This window comes from Pygocentrus nattereri, chromosome 24 (genome assembly GCF_015220715.1).
Source record: "Pygocentrus nattereri isolate fPygNat1 chromosome 24, fPygNat1.pri, whole genome shotgun sequence".
NCBI lineage: Eukaryota > Metazoa > Chordata > Actinopteri > Characiformes > Serrasalmidae > Pygocentrus > Pygocentrus nattereri.
This window is the reverse complement of record NC_051234.1, coordinates 10,714,630-10,738,145: the sequence shown is the minus strand read 5'-3', so window position 1 is coordinate 10,738,145 and position 23,516 is coordinate 10,714,630. Positions and strand designations below refer to the sequence as shown.

Genomic DNA, 23,516 nt, shown 5'->3' with positions numbered 1-23,516 from the left:
TGTATATGTATAGCAGCAAGCGCATACACACACACACACACACACACACACACACACACACACACACACACACACACACACACACATATATATATATATATATATATATATATATATATATATATATACATACACATATATACATGGAGTGTTTTTATATGACATCAGACTTTTATTCCGAAAAAGCATGATTTTTCCATGATATAACTACAAAGAGGCTGCATATATCAAACAGAATAACTAATACGTCTAGAAATATGAAAATGCTCAAAGTGGAGTATGAAGTACATTTTTGAACTGACAGTGTGGTGTAAAACCTAAGAGTGGGAATTGAACCGTGTGTTTGCACTGGGTCGGTATGTCCAATAGGTCAAAACAAAGTGACCACTATACTCTGGTTGGTGTTCTGGCTTTGCGCTTCTTTCATTTTGACATGTTACTTTTTTATGCACACATAAACCAAAAGGAACGTTTCTCAAAATGTAGTGGAGTAAAAAGTCAGATATTAGACTTTGAAAAGTAAAAAGTCGCCTGTAATGGAAAAACTTCAGTAAAGATACAAAAAAAAACCTAAAGTACAGCAACAAAGTACTTTTACTTAATCGCTGTCCACCACTGTTTATTACTTTTGGTTTTAAAAGAAAAGACAAGTTTGTTCATCTCACTTCAGTGTTATTTTTATTATTGAGGCAAAACAGAACAGTGAAGAAAACAAACAACATTCAAAACCGTCCTTATATTTGCATGTTCATTTAAAATAGGCTTCTATTAAATGACTTAAATGCCTGTCAGAGATCTTATCAGAGAGGGGAGCTCCTCACCACCACCTGGTGGACAAGGAAAACAATGCATTTTTGGATCAAATTAGTGTCACAGGAATCCAGTATAAAAGTGGATGTACTTATTTTTCATGCACATTGATATAAACAAATACAAACTATTCCATTTTCAATACAAGATATATTACAATGATTTTGTATTATATTTAATCTGCCCATTACTTACACAATGCACAGATAGCATCATACACTGCAATAATAGTGTTTAAATATCACATTAAATAATCACATTATGTAATCACATCATTTTGTTGTCTTAAAAGCACTAGGACGTTTTGTTTATTTCACGTTTTGTTCTTTGCAGTCGTAATTTTAACACTATAAAGTTTGGTCAGTAGGGGAAGCAGTGCACTCACTGCCGGACCTCAAATTCCACCTACAAGCACAGCCATTGGCTCACGAGCTGCTTAATGCTGGCATTTTGGTGGTACCCTACTGAAACATCTACATGAATTTGGCATGTTTCCTGTAAATGATATGTAAATGAGGTGCTGGTAGGCCGGTACTTGATTTCACGCACTGAGCTCAAATCTCTGCTCGTTTCTATGTCATACAAAAGTTCCATGAATCAGATGCAGAATGATTTGTTTGTTGTTAATTTTTTTTATGCAGTTTTGTTGAACGATGGCCAGTCAGTGGTCAGTGATGTTGGACAGTTCAATGTGAGTGGCAGTATAGTGTTTAAATATAGTGCAGCACTAGGGGCGTGAATATCGCTGCAGGTTGGTGCCCTGGTTCTCTCACATTCTGGACCTTCAGCGCTTTCTAGATCTTTAGATTTTTGTGAAATAAAAAAAACGCATGTCTGTAATTTTACCATAGTTTATTTATAATTATCATGTTTGTTGTATTCAGTTTCTGCAAGTAGTGTAATAATACTTATATTTCATGGTTATGTTTTGGCTTGAAACAAATGGGTTCCATTTTTTTTAAAACATTTACATTTATGGCATTTGGCTGACGCTCTTATCCAGAGCGACTTACAATTTCATCATTTTACACAGGTAGGCCAAGGTGGTGTTAGGAGTCTTGCCCAAGGACCCTTATTGGTATAGTGTAGGGTGAAGGAAAAATGATCCAATCAGGATTATTTCTCTGTGGTATCTGAGTAGATACAACCAAGTTCTAGATACAACACTGGGAATACGAACCACAGTCTAAGCAGTGTTTCAGGTAGTTGTTAGGAATGTAAAACAGTGGCATCAGCTCTATGTCAGGACTTTACTGAGTCACTGTAACACTGATACATACAAACTCAGATGTATGACAATGTCTGTTACAAACATGTGATAAAATATATTAAATGTCTTTTACAAGCTTCAAAAATCTGTGTTTAATCTAGAGCATCCAAAAATATGTAGTGTGAATTCACATTAGCTTATTGCTAACATACCATTAGAAGTCCCATAGGGGATCTAGCAGAATTTAGCAGTTTTAGAGGTGAGTGTTGACATTTACGAACTCCTACTGTCCAGTAGTTGTGGTCACTGCTGAGCAGTTATGGATATTTATCCGAACACATGGCAGAGCACAGCTCAGGCTCCAGATCTTCACTAGCTATTTGGTTTAGCCCAAATTTACTCAATTTATTATATTTTTTTATTCAACAAATGCTAAGATGAGTTCATATATCCATAGGGTCAAATAGAGCCAATTATTTGTTTTAAAATTAGAACATTTGAAAACAATAGTAAGTTGCATTGCTATGATAGTTTGTCTCATTCCTGCCACAGATTTTATTGCATACATAGTGATCATGAAAACAGTAATAACTCTTGGTCAAACACTGACACCATAAATAATCCTTCATTGAGAGAATCATCAAATAATTTGCTAGTATTAACACTTATAAAAATATAATATCTATATATTTATACAAAATTTAGCTTAATTTACATCCTTAAAGTGCCACTCAGTCCAATATATGAATTAAAAAACACATGATTGGTTAAAATCAGAGCCGTAGTGATGTAATAGGAATATTTTCATATGGGTTGAATCAAAAAATAAACTGCGAATGATGTGAGTAGTAAACAACAAAAGTAAACTGGTTTCTCATTGGTCAGTCAGTCAGTTGGGGACACTTCTGGCTGGCCTCCAGGTTTCACTCCCAGCAGGAGTTCTGGTATTTCTTGGCTCTGGGGTCAGTTTTATGAGATCTACTTCTGTGTCTGGTGCGAATGCTGCAGGTTTGCTCGTACATCTCATCCTCACGTTTACTGCCCTCGCTCTTCTTCCTTCTCCCACGGGGATCTTCGTCATCCTCCTCTTCTCTGCCCATCAGATGCTCAAACATGGTGATCAGGTCGTCTGCACATTTCTCACCTGCTGGACTGTCGCTTGGCCTCTCTCTGCCTGCTCTGAGCCTCGTCTTCATGTCATCATCCAACTCGAGCTCCACTGCTTCCCTCAGCTGCTGGTAGAGCTGCCGAGCTTGAGGGGCTCTGGCCAGCAGGGATTCTGGACTGACACCCTTCTTCAGCTCCCGGGTTACGGCATGTACCAGCACCCCACTGTACAACCTAAACAACAGAAAATAACAGCAGTTATTAATCTTGAGAAACTCTGTAAATGTTATTAATTATTCATTATCTACTAGGATTTATTCTTTATCTACTATGAATTTTCCCATATTTACAACCCCAATTCCAATGAGGTTGGTACGTTGTGTAAAACATAAATAAAAACAGAATGCGATGATTTGCAAATCCTTTTCCACCTATATTCAATTGATTACACTACAAAGACAAGATATTTAATGTTCAAACGGATAAATTTTGTTTTTTGCAAATATTCATTCATTTTGAATTTGATGCCTGCAACACATTCCAAAGAAGTTGGCACGGGGGCGTGTTTACCACTGTGTTACATCACCTTTCCTTTTAACACTCAATAAGCGTTTGGGAACTGAGGACACTAATTGTTGAAGCTTTGTAGGTGAAATTCTTTCCCATTCTTGCTTGATGTACAACTTCAGTTGCTCAACAGTCCGGGGTCTCCGTTGTTGTATTTTACGTTTCATAATGCACCACACATTTTCAATGGGAGACAGGTCTGGACTGCAGGCAGGCCAGTCTAGTACAGTACTCTGCACTTTACTACGAAGCCACGCTGTTGTAACACATGCAGAATATGGCTTGGCATTGTCTTGCTGAAATAAGCAGGACGTCCCTGAAAAAGACGTTGCTTGGATGGCAGCATATGTTGCTCCAAAACCTGTATGTACCTTTCAGCATTAATGGAGCCTTCACAGATGTGCAAGTTACCCATGCCATGGGCACTAACATACCCCATACCATCAGAGACGCTGGCTTTTGAACTTTGTGCTGATAACAATCCGGACAGTCCTTTTCTTCTTTGGCCCGGAGGACACGACGTCCACGATTTCCAAAAACAATTTGAGATGTGGACTCGTCAGGCCACAGGACACTTTTCCACTTTGCGTCAGTCCATCTCAGATGAGCTCGGGCCCAGAGAAGCCGGCGGCGTTTCTGGGTGTTGTTGATATATGGTTTTCGCTTTGCATGGGAGAGTTTTAACTTGCACTTGTAGATGGAGCGACGAACTGAGTTCACTGACAGTGGTTTTCTGAAGTGTTCCTGAGCCCATGTGGTAATATCCGTTACAGAATGATGTCGGTTTTTAATGCAGTGCCGCCTGAGGGATCGAAGGTCACGGGCATTCAGTGTTGGTTTTCTGTCTTGCCGCTTACCTGCAGAGATTTCTCCAGATTCTCTGAATCTTTTGATGATATTATGGACTGTAGATGAGGAAATCCCTAAATTCCTTGCAATTGCACATTGAGAAATGTTGTTCTTAAACTGTTGGACTATTTGCTCACGCAGACACTCACCTGTTTCCAATTAACCTGTTCACCTGTGGAATGTTCCAAACAGGTGTTTTTTGAGCATTCCTCAACTTTCGCAGTCTTTTGTTGCCCCTGTCCCAACTTCTTTGGAACATGTTGTAGGCATCAAATTCAAAATGAGTGAATATTTGCAAAAACAAAGATTATTCGTTTGAACATTAAATATCTTGTCTTTGTAATGTATTTAATTGAATATAGGTTGAAAAGGATTCGCAAATCATTGTATTCTGTTTTTATTTATGTTTTACACAATGTCCCCACCACCACCACCACCTCCTCCAACACCTCCTCCAACACCCCACCCCACCCATCCACCCATTTTTGCTTCACCTCCTTCACAAAACTCCTTTTCTTAATATTTGTGTGTTTTGGGTTTCTTTCTCCAAGTTTCCCAGGATCTTGATTGCTGTTTAAAACACACCTGCATGCTGGAGCAGGTGTTAATCACACCATCACGGTGAGATGTCTCACGCTTAAGTGAGTTATAATAAGACAGCGGTGGCGATTATTCAGCTCTGACGGTGTGGAAGGAATAGCTGATGTTTACCATGCGTATTCTGGTTCAGACACTGGGTTGCCCAGCAGCTGACTGAGGCAGATACTGTCCCTCAGACTGCCCTGCCACTGACTGTAAGCGTGAGCTGCCTCCAGGTCCAGAGGAGTCTCCTCTTTACGGCTTTTCAGGTTCTTCAGTCTTTTTGGCACGGCTGCAAAGCAAGAAGAGAAAAAAATGAGCGAAGCACAGAATCTAATTAATTCCCCTCTTTAACACGTCGGCTATTGTTTTTATTACGTTGCAAGCACTGGAACAGGGTATTTAATCAGCCAGCTGTGGGAAGGTAAAGAAACAAAGGCCCCGTCCCATTTCACCCCTCGCCCCTTGCACTCAGCCCTTAGCCCTCCCTTTTGTGCGTTCATGTCTAGGTGTGGGGTGTCCTGATTCTTGTTGAGATAGAGGGGTGAGGGTGAAGAGACTCCATAGTGACATGCGGAAAAAAGAAAAACTGGCAAAATACATAAACAAGAGACCAAAGAAACCCACATTTTCTCTGAAACCCAGAATTTTCTCTGTTAAAAAATGTTTTTTGTGTGCTTTGATCCTTTTCTTCAGCATAAAAAACTGCTGGTGCTATGCTGAAGTCTCTGTAGCTAGCTAGCTAAATTACCCATTCCATCTTAAATTGTCCAGCATTACTCACGCCTAAAGCGCCAGAATATTACTGCTGCTCCATTTAAGGTGGAACAAGAAAATTTGAAAGAGAAGCTTTTTGAAGATCATATGATGCCCTAAATGTAACTAAAGCCCAGCAGAGAGGAGCTGAACTTTACCCTCCTCTGCTGTCACTGCAGACTGGCAGGGTCGCCCACAGAGCAGCGCTAGTAGCTGTTAATGAAATGATGCTTATTTTATTTGAGGATCCCATTTCAGAGGGAAGATTTCAACCTCTACCCGTTGTGACTCATTTTTCCCGAGGGGAACAAGGGATAGGGATAAAAATAGGAAATGGGATCAGGCCTGAATGGGGCCCCATTTCAGTTTTGAAAACATCAAAATTAGGCAATAGATCTTCAAGGAACAGAAAGAAAGATCACATATCAGTGTTCACTGTCTAGACTTCTCATTACTGACTCCGCCTCTTTCACTTACTTGGAGATATTTAACCATTTTTTACAGTAGCCATAAAAAGCAGTTTCCGGCTGTTCTGGACATCCATCTGGACAGCCTTTTTGGATCATATATTTCAATAGGATACAATTTAATGCAAATTTTTTCATGGTTGTGAACTTCATCTCATACTTAGTGTTTTTTGTAAGTTTGTTCGCTAATAAACGACCAGTTTTATGTTAAATTTAGATTTTAGATTTAAGGTTATTTCTGCCATTCTGAAGGTAACACCTTGTCCAGATCGTACCTTCAAAATAGGTTCTGGAAAAGAAAGCCAGTTCTAGAAATCTCCTGACCTTAGCCCCGGACAGTCAATAGAAGGTCAGTGAGAAAAATATATGTAGGTGGAGGCTGGGAAGTGTAGCGCAAAGATTTGTTTTTAAGAAATAAAATTACTACACTCCTAAAAAGATGGTTCTTCAAGGGTTCTTTAGTAAAGAACATGGTTCTTTATAGAGCCATGAACACTCAAAGAACCCTTTGCATGATTAAATGATTCTTTGCATCATAAAAGAGTTCTTCAGATTGATGGAGAATGTGCATGAACGTGCTACAGATGGTTCTATTTAGAACCTTTTTGAAAAAGGCTCTTCTATTGTTACAAACTTGACATAACAATAGGAGAACCCTTTTGGGTTCTATATAAAGCCTTTTTTAAAAGGTTCTATATAGAACCATCCACAGAACTCCATCAATGTCCATCAATCTGAGGAACACTTTCATGATGTGTGCTAGCTAAAAGCTACACTCATAGCGAAAAGGGTTCTTTGGCTTGTAACAACAGTAAATCCCTTTTGGTACTATCTAGACCAAAAGGTTCTATATAGAACCAACTACAGCACATTCTCCATCAGAATACACATTCTCCATTCACCTGCAGAACCCTTTCATGATGCAAAGAATTCTTTAATCAGGCAAAGTGTTCTTTTGAGTATTCATGGTTCTATAGAACCACTTTCTTTAAAGAACCACTGAAGTACCATCCTTTGTAAGTGTCCACTGCAGAACACCGTAGGTTCAAATGGGCTCAAAGGCTGTAAAGCTGATATTACAGCAGAGTAAAGGTTTATAAGAGATGATTTGTTTTACATAAAACCATTTCACTCATTCACTGAGACCCTGGGTTACATTACCTAATGCCTTGATTATGATTTATTAAAGCTCCAAAGCTATATATTCACCTTTCTCTGTGAGTGGATCTCTGGACAGCTCTCCATACACCAGGCCAACCAGCAAGGCCCAGAAGAATTCTGGTCTGGGCTCAGGCTGTGCGTGTTTCAGCCAGTAGCATGTGACATACACAGCTAGCTGCAGGCTGGGAAGCACATGGAGCCGCTCGGGGACTTGCGAAACGCCCAAAGTGTCCAAGAAAATCTGGAGCCGCAAATGCCAGGATGTCTAGAAGATAAACGAACAGACTTAATGCAGCTGCATTGGGAAACTGTAATGTTGTGTGTGTAGACAAACCAATGTTTTGTGCATCATGCGAAATTACATTTATGGCATTTGGCAGACTCACTTATCCAGAATAACTTACACTTTGATCATTTCATACAGGCAGGTGAAGGTTAGGAGTCTTGCCCAAAGACTCTTATTGGTATAGTGTAGGGTGCTTACTCAGGTGGGGAATGAACCTCAGTGTACAGCATAGAAGGGAGAGGTGTTACCCACTACACTATCCCAGCCACCTATTAGTCTTATCATCCTATTACCACATATTAGCTTAAACCTAGTCTTACAGATATGTGCCTCAGCCTGCGTGGGTGTTTACTTTCTCTGAAAGAAGGTTAGTATAAGTATTGCCAGCTTATTAGGTCTGCCACCCTTCTACACTCATTGGCCATTTTATCAGAAACGCCTACAGTATAGGTGCGCTTTGTAGCTTTACACTTGTCAACTCAGAGAATGTATCTTAGGTAGGAATAGGTTACAATACAGACTACCCTTGAGGTCTGACTCTACCAGAAACAAGAGTCTATGCTGATACCTTGTAAGTGCAATGCAAGATATTTAAACATGCTAGATTAGTTTTCATTTAAATGCTTCTTAATGAGATGTTCTTCAGTTTTCATTTAAACACAGCGAGGGTTTTTGTTCGGACAACCAGTGAAAGTTCTTTCCACCACCTGGCCTCCAGCACAGAGAAGAGTCTTGATGCTTGTCTTCCTTCTGTCTTAGATGGTGATGGTGCTTCAAGCCGAGCTCTACTTGAAGCTTGAATGGCTTAAGGTGTGGATCAGGTTTTGATGAGAGGAAGCCAGTGAAGGAAAGCTAATGAAGAGAGATGTGAGTGAACTTTGGAAGATTGAAGGCAAGCCATGCTGCTGCATTCTGGTTCAGCTGTAAGGGCCTCTTGACCCGCATAGGAAGACCAACCAGATGCAAGTTGCATTAGTCAAGCCTTGAGACTGAAGAAGCACTGGGTGGCCTTCTAAAGAGAAAGGGTTAAACCTTTTGGATGTTGCAGAGGCGAAACCTGCATGTTGGAGAAGAACTGGTCCCAAATAACTACCCCTAAGACTTGTGCATACAAGTAATTTGAATACCTGCTAGATTTGTGTTCATTTAACTGCTTAAGAGATCGGAAATTCATTCCCCATCCTGGTTTTTGCTATCCATCAGTTTCTGACCACAGAGCCATTCATGTCTAGATATATTTGGGTGGTGGACCACTCTCAACCTAGCAATGACATGCGTGACATCAAACATTAATTAAGCTAATCTTTCAATGTGAAATCTTGCTTAATCTAACTTTTTAAGCCTTGTCTTTTTCAAAAAAAATATATAATTTTTGTTCATTTTTGTTGGGGGCAGTCATGGGCTGGAGGTTAGAGCCGGTCCTGTGACCGGAAGGTTGCCAGTTCGCTCCCCAGTGCTGACAGTACATGATTGAGGTGTACTTGAGTGTGTGACAGTACGTGACTGAGGTGTAACTGCTCCCCAGGTGCTGTGGATAGGGCTGCCTGCCACTCCGGGCAAGTGAGCTCACTGCCCTCTACTGTGTGTGCTCACTAATGTGCATGTGGTGTTTCACTTCATGGATGGGTTAAATGTGGAAATGTCCCCATTGTGGGACTAATTAGGGTATCTTAATCTTAGTCTACAACTATATACCCACAAAATGCACCTGGATGGCAGACATTTCTAATAAAACTTCCAATAATACAAGATGGGTGGCCAAAATAAACTGGTAACTGATTGTAATCATCTTCACAAGCATCTACTGCATTACCTCCCACAGTGTCTCCAGGTGAAGGTCTGAAATGGCCAGGCTTGGAAGGACTGCTGCAACCCTGAAGCTGGTTAACTTTAGCCCCTCCCGGTCGTACTCCTCTACCTCTGCTTCAGGTAAGTCGTCCCTGCTACTGTTTTTCTGCCTGGTGCACTGCAGTAAGCCGTAAATGACCTGTCGTATGGGCCGGGAGGCCAGATTGCTGCTGCAGTGCTGAAAATTCTCAATGGAAACTTTTAGAATAATCCTCTGCGTTGCTAGGATATCAGTGATCATGGAGTTGAGCTTGCCCTTGGCCAACGGCTTGAGGGTCCATTCAGGCAGGCTCTGTAAAGGACCTGGAAGCCTGCTCTGTGTTTTCTCACTTATGAAGAACTTAGCTATGGAGCTTGGAGCGAGACTGTAGACCTGAAGTCCTTCAGTGAGGGCTTTGATGACAGTAGCCGAATTATCTGGGTTCATGATGCAGCCCATGAGGGCACAAATGACCTCTACTGGGCCCTCAAAGCAGGACAGCCACCTGAGTAAGCCATCGACATACCTGATCTCTTCAGCACTAACTGAGAACTCTGCCCAGTTTGGAAACATTCCTCTGTCCAGCTCAGTGTTGTTGATGCCCAACATGGTGGCCAAAATAGGGAGAAGTTGTTTGTTCATGCAGCTGAAAGTGCTACAAAGTTTTTCAACTGAAAACAATTTGGCTGGAATGAATTTTTTGTCTGACCTCTTGGTCAAAGTCACGTTCCTCCAATGGAAACGATACAGGGGTAAAAACCCTCCCTTGATGTCATATATGTAGAACTCAGTGCTGTTGGACAGAACCGGGCAGTTCCACTCGTTGGCCAAAGCTGCGGCCTCCCAGTTGGCCTTGGCAACACACTGAATAAATGGCACCTTGAGCTTCCTGAGGAGCTGAATGAACACGGTCTTGATGAGGATTGGTAGGACATTTCGTGGACACCCTCTGGACAAGGAATGAGCCTTTTTGATTCTGATATTAGCTCTTTTCTTCAGGGCACCAAACATTTTGTCACTGATGTCATCCTCTCCACTGAGCACAACGTAGGGCTTAATGGCGCATTCTCTGAGGTTCCTAAAGAAACGACTGACCTCTTTCTCAAAAGCATCATATTCTCCGCCGTGTTCTTGATCCAAGTGACAGGTGAAGTAAAGAGTGTGGTATAAATTGCATCCATCAATTACGAGCTTGCTGTCTCTGAAGTGGTGCTTCATCAAGATACAATTGTTGCTCTCAGTGTAGCTCTTTAGTTCATTGACTGCCATCATGCCCAGTTTTTCACACTTTAAATTTCAACAGAAAAAAAAAATAATAATAAGATTAATTCAGCTTGTACATCCAGTATGACTTTCAGAAAAGTAGCATGATACAGGTTTTACATATTAATTGGATGAGTTCAGCAAAAGTGAGACATTAGGTAAAGTGGGATGAATAGGCTTAATGCTGCACTACTCTTTGAATGACAGGAGCCAATCAAATATAACTGTCATTAATAATTACCACAAGAGTGCTTATCATTCTGTCTTTGTTTTTATTGGCCTGGCACCATTGTTGTAGGTGTGGCCATATTTTGAAATGCGTCTGATTCCACCAAGCACAAGATTAAGATGTCTTTATTATGCAATTTTAGGATTTATAGAGTACAACCCAAACATAAATAGCTTTTCTTCTATAATTTTTAAAGAGATGGCCAGTAAAAAACAATATATTGTCACAAAAATATTTCACAAAGTGGATTTAAGTACCATTGCACTGTTGCTGAACAGGGTTCTTTAGTAAAGAAAACAGTTCTATGTAGAACTGTAAACACTAAAAGAACCCTTAGCATGATTAACAGGTTCCTTGCACTATGAAAGGGTTCTTCAGAATGTGCCATAGATGGTTCTATATAGCACCAAAAAGGGTTCTTCAATTATGATGTCAAGCTTGTAACAATAGAAGAACCCTTTTTGATGCTATATAGAAGAACCCTTAAATAATGCTAAGCTGAGTTGTTTATGGTTCTGTATAGAACCACTTTCTTTACTAAACAACCTTGAAGAACAATCTTATTTCATTGTGTAGCTGATGCAAGCCACTGTTGGTTTTTATGATTTGTTATTAGCAAATTTTAGCTGTTAGCATTAGCATAGCTTCAGTGGATGAAAAGCACTGATCACCAGTAATGCAAGCCTCCAGAGCAGGGGTGAAGTTTTTAGTTTGGAGGTTCAACTGTATAAATAAAGAAGGTGGGCAGCTTTCAAATCAAGCTTTTAAAATTTATAAAACACTACATTATATTATGTTACTACAATAGTTCAAAAATACAATTTAAAAGAAAATAAGAATTAGGATTAGGGGGGTTAACCTTTTGGCAGGCCAGATCAAACGACCTCACGGCCTTCTCTAAAATATAGTAATATTACAAAATTTGTACATTTTGTCATTTTAAGGTTAATAAATGAACTATTTCTGGCCTATTTTGTCTTTAAAAGAAGACGCGTCGGTCCTGCTCCTCACTCCACAACTCTGAGCGGCCTGAACTCTACCTTTTTATTAAAAATGTTGCAGTATATTTTGAAGCTAATAGCAAGAAAACAGACTCAGGCTACAGCTAGATAGCAATTAGCTTTCTTTTTTTAATATTGCATATTTGGGTAATGTAGGCTCCATCTAACATCCACATACTAATATGCTAACATATCATGACCACCGTTGTGTGTAACAGTTATCAGTGTATTCATAACAGGCCTTATTATGTATGTACATGCACCTAATTGTATTGTGCGCATACAGGTACCAATTATCATGGATAATTCCAAATTATGTAAGTACAGGTACCAACATTAGCCAAATGCTATCAGCCTAACCTTTCTGTGTACAGGCCAAAGCTAATATGTGCAATCACCAGGGCCAGATTTAGATTAGCATTATCAAGGTATTTGTCCGTACAATGTTTGCAAAGGGTTTTATGGCCACAAAGTTCTAGAAAAACAAGTTGTTGTGTTTTTGCCAGTGTTGTTCGCCTTGGTAATGCACGTCCATGAATTTGGGGGAGGGGCTTCTGAAGGAGCACTGAGTATATATACACTGCTCAAAAAAATAAAGGGAACACTTAAACAACACAATATAACTCCAAGTAAATCAAACTTCTGTGAAATCAAACTGTCCACTTAGGAAGCAACACTGATTGACAATCAATTTCACAGCTGTTGTGCAAATGGGGGTTGTGCTCACATTGAGCACATCTGGGACATCATGTCTCGCTCCATCCACCAACGCCACATTACACCACAGACTGTCCAGGAGTTGGCGGATGCTTTAGTCCAGGTCTGGGAGGAGACCCCTCAGGAGACCATCCTACCTGTTGTAGGGAGGTCATACAGGCACGTGGAGGCCACACACAATACTGAGCCTCATTTTGACTTGTTTTAAGGACATTACATCAAAGTTGGATCAGCCTGTCGTGTGTTTTTCCACTTTAATTTAGTGTGTGACTCCAAATCCAGGCCTGCATTGGTTAATAAATTTGATTTCCATTGATGATTTTTGTTGTTTTGTTGTCAGCACATTCAACTTTGTACAGAAAGTATTCTATGAGAATATATCATTCATTCAGATCAAGGATGTGTTATTTGAGTGTTCCCTTTATTTTTTTGAGCAGTGTATATATATGTATATATATATATATATATATATATATATATATATATATATACACTCACCAGCCACTTTATTAGGTCAATTACTTGTTAACACAAATAGCTAATCAGCCGATCACAACACGCCGCAACTCAATGCATTTGTGCACGTAGAGGTGGTCAAGACAACTTACTGAAGTGCAGAGCAAGCATCAGAATGGGGAGAAAGGTGATTTAAGTGACTTTGAACGTGACGTGGTTGTTGGTGCCAGACGGGCTGGTCTGAGTATTTCAGAAACTGCCGATCTACTGGGATTTTCACGCACAGCCATCTCTAGGGTTTACAGAGAACGGTCCGAAAAAGAGAAAATATCCAGTGAGCGGCGTGTCTTTTTTTTTTTTTACATGCCTTGTTTCTACCATAGACTCCCATTCATATTTGCCGCCAAAAATTCTTTACTCTTTACTTCTTTGTCCAACAGTCACCAAACCACAAGTACTCACTCAGGGCAGAGTGACCCGCCACACTGACCCGCACTCCTCTATGTTTCGTTTTTTTATCCCTCGTTCCTCTCATAGAGTCCCATTCATTTTCAATAATGCATAGCTAACACTTGGTATCATCCTACAAACAACTAAAAACACTTCTGGCAATATAGTGTACATATACACACAGCCTGTCCAGGGTGTATCCTGCCTTCCGCCAAATGACCACTGGGTTAGGCTCCGGCACCCCCCCGCGACCCTGAGGGAGAAGTGGCTTAGAAAATGTGTGTGTGTGTGTGTGTGTGTGTGTGTGTGTGTGTGTGTGTGTGTGTGTGTATATACACACACATATACACTATACAGCCAAAAGTATTTATTCACCCATCCAAATCATTGAATTCAGGTGTTCCAATAACTTCCAGGGCCAAAGATGTATAAAACCAAGCACCTAGGCCTGCAGACTGCTTCTACAAACATTAGTGAAAGAAGCGGTCGCTCTCAGGAGCTCAGTGAAGCCCAGAATGGGACTGTGATAGGACGCCACCTGTGCAGCCAAGTCGTGAAATTTCCTCACTACTAAATATTCCACAGTCACAGTATTATAACAAAGTGGAAGCGATTTGGAATGACAGCATCTCAGCCACGAAGTGAAGTTTATTTATTCAGTCAAATTTGAAATGTCCTGTGTCCTGTTGCTTTGCATAGGATTATTATAATCCTGCCTGCAGGCTAAAGCAAATATGTTTTCTGTTATGTTAAAGCACTGTTCTACTTCAGTCGACCAACTGTCCCACCTAAAAAACAAACACCTTGAGTGCTTGACTGTGTTGCAGTGCCTATAATATCCAAATAGAACTTCAGTTCTAACGGTTTTAACACATTTGCATGTGAGAGGCTTCCTCACAAAAGCACAACAGATATGAATGTGTGTAAATATAGCCCTTTCTGAGAAATCAAAATACTGAGAAATTCTCCAAAACTGAAGGAGTTCAACTTTTGCTGAGTTCACCTTAATGTGACTCCTGCAGGAGTTCAGGTTCACTAATGCAGGACATAAGCACATGTATAGCTGTGGTGTCCACCGAGGTGACCGCTCAGCACACCCAGCAGGTCACCTGCATCAGTGGGGGAGCATGCTGGACTCAATGCGTTAGAATAAAATTAATCATATCTTACCTGTTTATGGAGAGAATAAAGAGCGCTCGCGCCGCCTGCGGTCCTGCTCATGTCCGCGCGGGGCGCTATTTATACGGAGCGGAAAGCGAAACCGCGTCACGCGCAGAAAAACGAAACTTAAAGAAAGCGGAACCTGAACTGGGAGGAACACGTGGCGCTCAGAGCTTCACCTGCCATAAACCTCTACTCCACTGTAATATCCGCTTCACAGCCTTTCAGCCCATTTTAACCTGCCGTGCTCTGTAGTGGACCTTCTCCAAAGGTTCTTCAGCAAAGCAAATGGTTCTAGATGAACGTGTGAACAGTCAACGAAGTCTTTGCATGATTAAACGGTTCTTTGCATAGTAAAAAGCTTCCGTAGACTGATGGAAAATGTGCTGCAGATGGTTCTACATAGAACCTTTTTGAAAAGGGTTCTGTCTAGCACCCAAAGGGTTCCACTATTGTTACTAGCCAAAGAAGCCTTTTTGGTACTAAATAAAACCCTTTTCGTTAAGGCTGTAGCTCTTCGAGGATGGCTCTTCGAGGGTTCTTTAGTAAAGAAAATGGTTCTAGATAGAACCATGACCACTAAAAGAACGTTTGCCTGATTAAAGGGTTCTTTGCATCATGAAATGGTTCTTCAGATTGATGGAGAATGTGCTTTAGATGGTTCAATATAGCACATTTTGAAAAGGGTTCTATATAGCACCAAAAATCATTCTTCTATTGCAAGCTTGACATTGTGACATTGTAACCAGAGTAGAACCTTTTTGGTGCTATATAGAATCTTTTTTCAAATGGGCTCCTCTAATGTTACAAGTCAAACAACCCTTTTTGGTACTATGTAGAACCCTTTTTTGCAAACTAGGTTTTAGCTTACAAACTTACAAAAGATGGTTTTCAAGTGTTCCGTAGCAAAGAAACTGGTTCTGTATAGAACCATTAGCACTCAGAGAACCCTTTGTATGATTAAAGGGTTCTATGCTTAGTGAAAGTGTTCTTCAGATTGATGGCAAATGCCCTGTAAATGGTTCTATATAGCACATTTCTGAAAAGGGACATTATTAAATAAGGGTAAGGTTAAATTAAATAAACAGAACATAGAATAAAGACTAATAATAAAGAGGAGCCAAAATATCTGACACACAGCCGATCAGGCTGTCAACAGAGTCTTGATTATTACCTGGAATGGAAATGCATAATTGTGTGTCATCTGCACATGAAACTTTTTATTATGTTTAGTAATGACATCACCTAGAGGTAACTGAAAAGAGAAAAGCAAAGGCCCTAAAACTGAACCTTGAGGCACTCCACAAAAATGTTGATGATGATTTCCCAGTGAAACTAAGAACTTTCTAATCATTAAGTACAATTTAAATCATTCTAAAACCGTGCCCAAGAGGCTGACCCAGCATTCAAGACCGTGGATTAGGGCACCTACACACTAGAGGCTCTGTCGGACTAGAAACGTGTCTATATATATGGAGGCATATCCACCAATAGAAACTTGCAATCAGAAGTCAGATGAAAATGCAAGATGCAGGACAGTAGCGACACTGCGCACTCTTTTCCTCTTCTATATGACTTCTTTGCCTTCGTGGCTGTTGTCTGCTCAGCTCTGTATCTGGCCATCTCCTAAATGTTCTTTTCATGGCATGTGTTTCTTTGTTTCTGGTCCAAATGTTTTGTTTCATGCTGGATTTCAAACTGTACAAACTCCACCCACTTCAGCTATGTACAAGATGTGCCAGACAAGATCTGCATGCGTCTGCGTCTACAGCTCTGTCCCTGCATTGTCTAGTGTGTAGGCACTCTTAGAGTCTTGTGATCAAAAGCTGCACTAAGATCTAATAAAACCAGAATAGAAGGACTTTGTGCATCAGGGCTGAGCCTGAGGTCATTCACAACACTAACCAATGCTGTCTCAATATTATGGTTAGAATGTAAACTTGACTGAAACTTCTCATATAACTTGTTTGATATTAGATATACATTTATTTGCTTCAAAACAGTTTCAAAACACAAAGGTTCACTGCGGCATTGTTGTTCCTTTGAGCCCTTTCAGTGGTTTCTACTGTCCACAGGCCTAAAGTCTGTGGTTGGAGCTTATTTCTCTGTTTGTATAGCATTCACACATGGAGAAATAATTGCTCCAGTGCTGCTGGGGGGCATGGTGACTTTACCTGTTTATTGAAAGAATAAAAATCTTCCTGTTTTATTGATCAGTGCTTCTCTTGCTGTGTCATCTATATCTCTACAGTCATATTAAGTATGGTTGAAAGCAGTCACTATGAAATTCAGGTAATTATTGGTTTTTGGATAATTTCCTGCTTCCTGATTTTCACAAACGATTCCTCCAAATAGAAGCCTGGAAAGACGGGTCCTGAGGCATTAATACTGAGTCTGTGCAGGAGACCCTCCTCTGCAGTTAAGAAACTCAATGTTTTTTGTCCACAGTCCAGGTGGACCTGTATGAGTGCTGGGGCTTGCTTTATGGTGCTGAGTTTGGGGTTGGAGTAACGCTTGTGACCCTCGAACACCTGGAGCCGGCGACCGTCCCAGCGCAGAGCCCAGCTGATGCAGGAGTCCACCCAGGCCTGGTCACGGCTCTTACAGGTGACCCCCACCTCCCACCTCCGGGTCCCGCCCACTTCCACCTGCCAAGTGTGCTCTCCTCTGGACAGGCCCTGACCACATAGCACTTGCGGGTGCAGCCGGAAACGCTCCGGATGAGCCGGATGGGGCAGAGGACTGGCCACCCACTGGGCAGATAAAAGGTCGTCAGATATGCTAATGTTACAGTGAGCCGTGTTTGGATCCAAGGTGAAATGTGTGGAAGGTTTCAGAGTGAGGGAGCGGATTGGTTTGGGTAGCACAGAAGGCTTCAGAGTGGTAGAACTGACTGTTTTTTGTTGTATCAGCCGTGGAGGCTCCATTAGCGTGCTTTTCTCCTGCCTTAGTTTTTCACATATCCCTTTGCTAAGATTCCTCACTGCAGCTTGACCATGTCGCTTTAGCTGACCAATAACAGTCCTGTCCAGCTCCCGCTTCTCCACACGGCATAGTGGGGCGGTTTTATCAGCATTTAGCATCCTTTCCAGCACCCAGCTGAAACGGTCCATGAAGTCTTGGCTGGATATCTCTTTTCCTGCCAGTCCATTAGCCTCTGTGATTAGCCATGCTAACTCCTCTCTCTTCTTCTCCATTTCCCTGGTGCGAGACTCTAAAAGTGTGAGAGATGTTTCCTTCTCGTTGTCAACTAGAGCTAAAACGGTCTCCTTCTCAACATTGAGAGTCTCTTGTATGCCATTAAACAGCTGTATTACCTGCTCCCTCAGTTTAGCACGATCACTGGCTAGCCGTGAGCTAGCAGCCTGCAGCCATTCCACATTGGTCTGCATTTGCTTCTGTGAATCCTCCAGGTTCCTGATGTTTTCTTTCAGAACGTCCATGTTAACAGCTTTAGCGTCCTCCAGCAGCTGGTACTGGTGGGTTTTGTGCTCCTCCAGGCAGGATCTGCAGAGACAGGTCTTATGCTCCTTGCAGAAAAACTCCCAGGGCTTCCCATGATTAGCGCACACTTCTGTCCTCATTAGCATGCATGTAGCATCACCGGCACTGCTTTGCTGCACTGTAAAACATGGGGAAAAAAAAAAATTAATTGAAACGTGATATTTGCATCTCATAAAATATACAGGTAATTAGTATTGTTTCTATTATTCTAAAAAATGTTACACAAGACTTGTGTAGGGTCACTGGTGGTTTTGGATATTAAATAAAATAGCTAGATTTGTTTTGTAGACATTTGCCACCCCTTACCCCTTGATCCTATCAGAAAGGATGCTTTCTGTAAAGAAATCAAAGTCAGCAAGTTTCTCTGCAGAAATTAGGAAAAACTGGTGAAATTCTCTTTTCCTCCCCTCCTGGTTTGGTGCAAAGTACTAAGGCCCAATACCAATTCTTATTTTTACTCCTACACCTTGTTTTTGAATCACCTTACCCCATGGAACTGAGGAGTAGTGGCTTAAATCTTCCCTATGAAATGGGACAAACCTTCTAGAACAAATCATCAGTAGTAATTGATGGCTTTTATGTAAACAGTGTAAACAGAAGTGAGGAGGTTTGCTGGACATTTCCAATATGCCAGTAGACATTGTTTTGTGGTTGTTTGTGGCAAATTGGAGCAATGTTAGAAAAACAAAGACGTGGGAATGATAGTGGATTGGTTTGTGGTATGTAGTATAGACTGCAAATGTTTTGTTGTAGTTAGCCTAGCTACACAACATGCTAGCTAGAGTGTATAACGTTCATGACTTTGGATTCTGTTCATTTTTGATGAACCTGTTTGTGATACACATGTAATTTGTTGACCGATTTGTGTGCGGATTTCTCATGACACTCCATTTTGGACTATGCATTCGCACTGTACTCATCCTCATCACCCTTGCTGATACATCCACCTATTGCAGAGTCATCAGAAAACTTCTGAAGGTGGCAAGTCTCTGTGCAGTAGTTGAAGTCCGTGGTGTAGAGGGTGAGGATGAAGGGAGAGGTCATCTACTTGCATCACTGTGAGCTCATCACCCAGAAGAGCAGGCCAGACGGTGTTAAATGCGCTGGACTGGAGTGGGTCCAGAAAAAGCTGGACTATGGGTTGGAGCTAATCCAACACGAACCTCTCCATGGTCTTCATGACATGGGACGTCAGTGCCGCTGGCCTGTAATACTTGCTGTCACTGGGTTGTGGCGTCTTTGGAACAGGAACAATGCAGGACGTCTTTCACATCATAGGGACCCTCTGGAGACTCAGGCTCATGCTGAAGACATGTTACAGTACTCCACAAAGCTGTGAGGCACAGGCTTTAAGCACCCTAGGGGGAACCCCATCAGGTCCTGTAGCCTTGTTTGTGTGGAGTCTCTGCAGTTGTCTTCTCACCTGGTCAGCAGTGAGACTCACTGTAGAGGTGACGAGTAGGGGAGGGATGGAGGTGTGAGATGGGCTGTCACAGTAGGGGGGCAGGCTATCAGGAGGGGGAGGGGGTGAGGGGGAGTGGGGGAGTGGAACGGGCTGCTGAGGACCAGCAGCAGAGGAGTCAGGACCTGGGAGGACAGAGCCTGCAGTGTAAAATCTGTTATAGAACATATTTAGCTTGTTGGCCCCATCCAGGCTGCCTTCTACTCTGTTGTTGCTGGACCTGAAGCTGGTGATGGTCGTCAATCTATTCCAAACCTCCCTCATGTTGTTCTGCTCCAGCTTCCTCCTATATTTGTTCTTCGCCTCCTTGATAGCTGTCTTCAGTTCCCTCTGGATCGTTCTCACATCCACTCTGTCTCCAGCTCTGAAGGCCCTCTTCTTCTTGTTGAGGAGAGCTTTAATGTCCTTTGTTACCCACGGCTTGAGGTCTATGCAACTAACTGGTTAAGATGTAAACAAAGTCGTTCAGAGTGGTTTGGTGTGAAAGACGTTGTGGAGAAAATGATCAAGTCAGAACTGTTCACAGTGGTGGTGATAGGAACCAGATGTCCACATCTAAAAGCTCCCTAACAGAAAGTTATTACATGAAATGGTTATGAATTCACTGCATGATGTCTGAGTCACTGTTTTATGATAGTTATGAGAAGGTTTTGGCCTTATATTTAAAAATCCATTCATGCAGGGTGTTGTGAGGAAAAATCTTACTTTTTTTGAATCACTACTTTTGTACCATCATCAACATTACATATTTGCAACATAAGTTTTATTACACACTACTATAATATAAAAATAGCTCTGCCAGTTTCCATTGAAGTCCCTGCACTTACTGAATAACCCTTAGTCTGTAATAAGCCTGGGTTTTTTAGGGTTTAAAACATGTAGGTTCACTGCTGGTTTTGCATAGTAAATAAAATGACTATATTTGCATTGTGCACATTGTGACCTCTGGTTTAGTGACTTCATATATAAAAGTAAAGCCTCTCTAATGCAAAATAAACAAACCTTTATTGCAGCCTATGCCATTACCTCACTCTTTTTTTCAGCATTTACAGGTATGCAATAAAGCCAGCCTTTTTAAAGTCACCTGACTGCTTAATAGACACACACACTATATTTCCAAAAGTATTTGCTCATCTGGCTTCACATGCATATGAACTTGAGTGACATCCCATTCTTAATCTATAGGGTTTAATATGATGTTGGCCCACCCTTTGCAGCTATAACAGCTTCAAACCTTCTGGGAAGGCTTTCCACAAGGTTTAGGAGTGTGTGTATGTGAATTTTTGACCATTCTTCCAGAAGCACATGTGTGAGGTCAGACACTGATGTTGAAAGAGAAGGCCTGGCTCACAGTCTTCGCTGTAATTCATCCCAAAGGTGTTCTATCAAGTTGAGATTAAACTCTCTCATCCATGTCTTTGTGGACCTTGCTTAGTCCACTGGTGCGCAACCATGTTGGAACAGGATGGGGCCACCTCTGAAACCCAATTCCTGAAAAACAACCCCACACCATAATCCCTCCACCAAACTTTACACTTGTCACAATGCAGTCAGATAAGTAGTGTCCTCCTGGCAACTGCCAAACTCAGACTTGTCTATTGGATTGCCAGACAGAGAAGTGTGATTCGTCACTCCAGAGAACATGTCTCCACTGCTTTAGAGTCCAGTGGTGGCGCTTTACACTACTGCATTCTGTGCTTTGCATTGTGCTTGGTGATGTAAGGCTTGGATGCAGCTGCTCGGCCTTGGAAACTCATTCCATGAAGCTCTCTACGCTGTTCTTGAGCTAATCTGAAGGCCACATGAAGTTTGGAGGTCTGTAGCGATAGACTCTGCAGGAAGTTGGTGACCTCTGCGCACTATGTGCCTCAGCATCCGCTGATCCTGCTCTGTCATGTTACATGACATATCACATCGAAGCAGAGTTGCTTTCGTTCCCATTCGCTTCCACTTTGTTATAATATCACTGACTGTGGAATATTTAGTAGTGAGAAACGACTTGACTGCACAGCTGGCATTCTATCATGGTACGATGCTGGAATTCACTGAGCTCCTGAGAGCGACCCATTCTTTCACTAATGTTTGTAGAAGCAGTCTGCAGGCCTAGGTGCTTGGGTTTATACACCTGTGGCAATGGAAGTTATTAGAACATTTGAATTCAATGATTTGGATGAGTGGTGAGTGAATACTTTTGGCAATATAGTGTACACGAACAAGACAAAAAGCTTCACAGGCCTATATCCAAATATACAGTTTATCACATTAGGTGGACTTTTTTAGGTTGAACTGCTAAAATATATTTTGCCTTGTGGCTCACCTGGTCCAGCAACGCTGTTCTCGGACAGCGGGTCTCTGCTGGCCTGGATGCGTTCAATGATGTTGGACAGTTTGATGTTCCTCTGAGTGGCAGGATAGTCTTCAAACACAGTGCGGCACTCTGGGCACGAATATCTCTGCAGGTTGGCATCCTGGTTCTCCCATACTCTGAGCAGACAGGTGTGGCAGAAGTTGTGGCCGCAGGTCAGCAGCCGTGGGTCTTTATACACGTCTAAACACACGGCGCAGCTCAGCTCAGCCTCCAGGTCTTCAGCCACGGCCGACATCTTCTTCCTCTCTCTGTCTGGAGAGAAGTGCACACTTTTAGGTAAAGATGCCGTAGTGCTACAGAGGAATAGTACATAGTAGTAGGAATAGTAGGTATAGCCCCCCACCTTTTTGGCCTATGTTGTGTATTTTATAGTCACTTGTGTAAGAATCTTGCTGGTGTGTTTCAGCTGCTGATTTAGTTTTTTTTTTTAATGTTTTTTTTATTGGTTTATGGTATAATTATGTTTTGTTTTCAAATTTTCAGAGAGTGTGTGTGTCTGTGTGTGTGTGTGTGTGTGTGTGTGTGTGCATTGGGGGGGTGTGATTGGGCTTTGCACTGCGACAGAGGTGTCTGACGGGGTCACAGGCCGAGAAACTTTGCACTGTGCTGGGGTAGATTGACTGGTTTATGTTACCTTATAGAGACCAAAATCTGTTTATTTACGCTGTTAAGGTTCTGTGCAGGTACATTTTTCGTTCATCAAGGTACAAATAGTGTAAATGCTCCCTCAAAGGTACTACAGTGGTTTTAAGGTCTAATTGTGAACCGTTTTTCCAGGTGAAAAGTTCCTATTTGTACCTTTTCATAACCAAATGTTTTAAAACAGAACAGTAAAATGAAAAGCCTGGAGGGCAGACGAGGTGTGTGGAGTCAGTACAGCTTAGAACATATCATTTCAGTGGATTATGGCACAGAGGGGCACAGTTTAGTACCTTATTTTTTGAGAGTGTACTCACGATGTGGGGACCACAAACTAGTCCCCACAATGTAAATCCTTCAATTTTGAAGACATATTTTCAGGTAAGGTAAATGTTAAAGTGAGGGTCAGGCTTAGGCCTAGGCCAGCAGTAGTTATGGTTATGAATTTAGCACTTTTTCATCAAGATTAATTGGCCATGACCTTCAAAAAAGGTTGGAGGCATCAGACTTAGCTTTGTTTTTTTCATAAATTCAAATAATGAGCTTTAATGTGTTTGCTTCATTCCTGTGCAGCTGCCATAACTAGCTAGTTGCTAGTTGTTATGTGATGTTGATGAGGATAAAAGTTAGGAAAAGTTTTCTTTTG

At 41.6% G+C, this 23,516-nt stretch overlaps 2 protein-coding genes across 3 annotated transcripts in view; both read right to left on the bottom strand.

Annotated features, from left to right (window-relative positions):
* Positions 1–1,876: 1,876 nt before the first annotated feature.
* On the bottom strand, positions 1,877–14,935 carry LOC108437375 (protein asteroid homolog 1-like). The gene is made up of 5 exons (XM_017714421.2): positions 14,907–14,935; positions 9,606–10,907; positions 7,555–7,771; positions 5,255–5,414; positions 1,877–3,361 (listed from the first exon to the last, which is right to left on the bottom strand). The coding sequence occupies exons 2-5, from the start codon at positions 10,890–10,892 to the stop codon at positions 2,944–2,946; spliced, it is 2,082 nt and encodes a 693-aa protein (XP_017569910.2). The 5' UTR covers positions 10,893–10,907; positions 14,907–14,935; the 3' UTR covers positions 1,877–2,943.
* Positions 14,936–16,860: 1,925 nt separating this feature from the next.
* The window catches only part of LOC108437368 (E3 ubiquitin-protein ligase RNF135-like), a 7,095-nt gene continuing 439 nt past the window's right edge, over positions 16,861–23,516 (bottom strand). The window contains exons 2-3 of one of the 2 annotated variants that reach the window (XM_017714411.2): positions 22,181–22,483; positions 16,861–18,519 (exon numbers count right to left, since the gene is read on the bottom strand). In XM_017714411.2, the coding sequence (XP_017569900.2) occupies positions 17,186–18,519; positions 22,181–22,483 (1,637 nt within the window). In that variant the 3' untranslated portion in view covers positions 16,861–17,185. The remainder of the gene's footprint in view (positions 18,520–22,180; positions 22,484–23,516) is intronic. The other variant, XM_037533978.1, reaches the window with a different exon arrangement.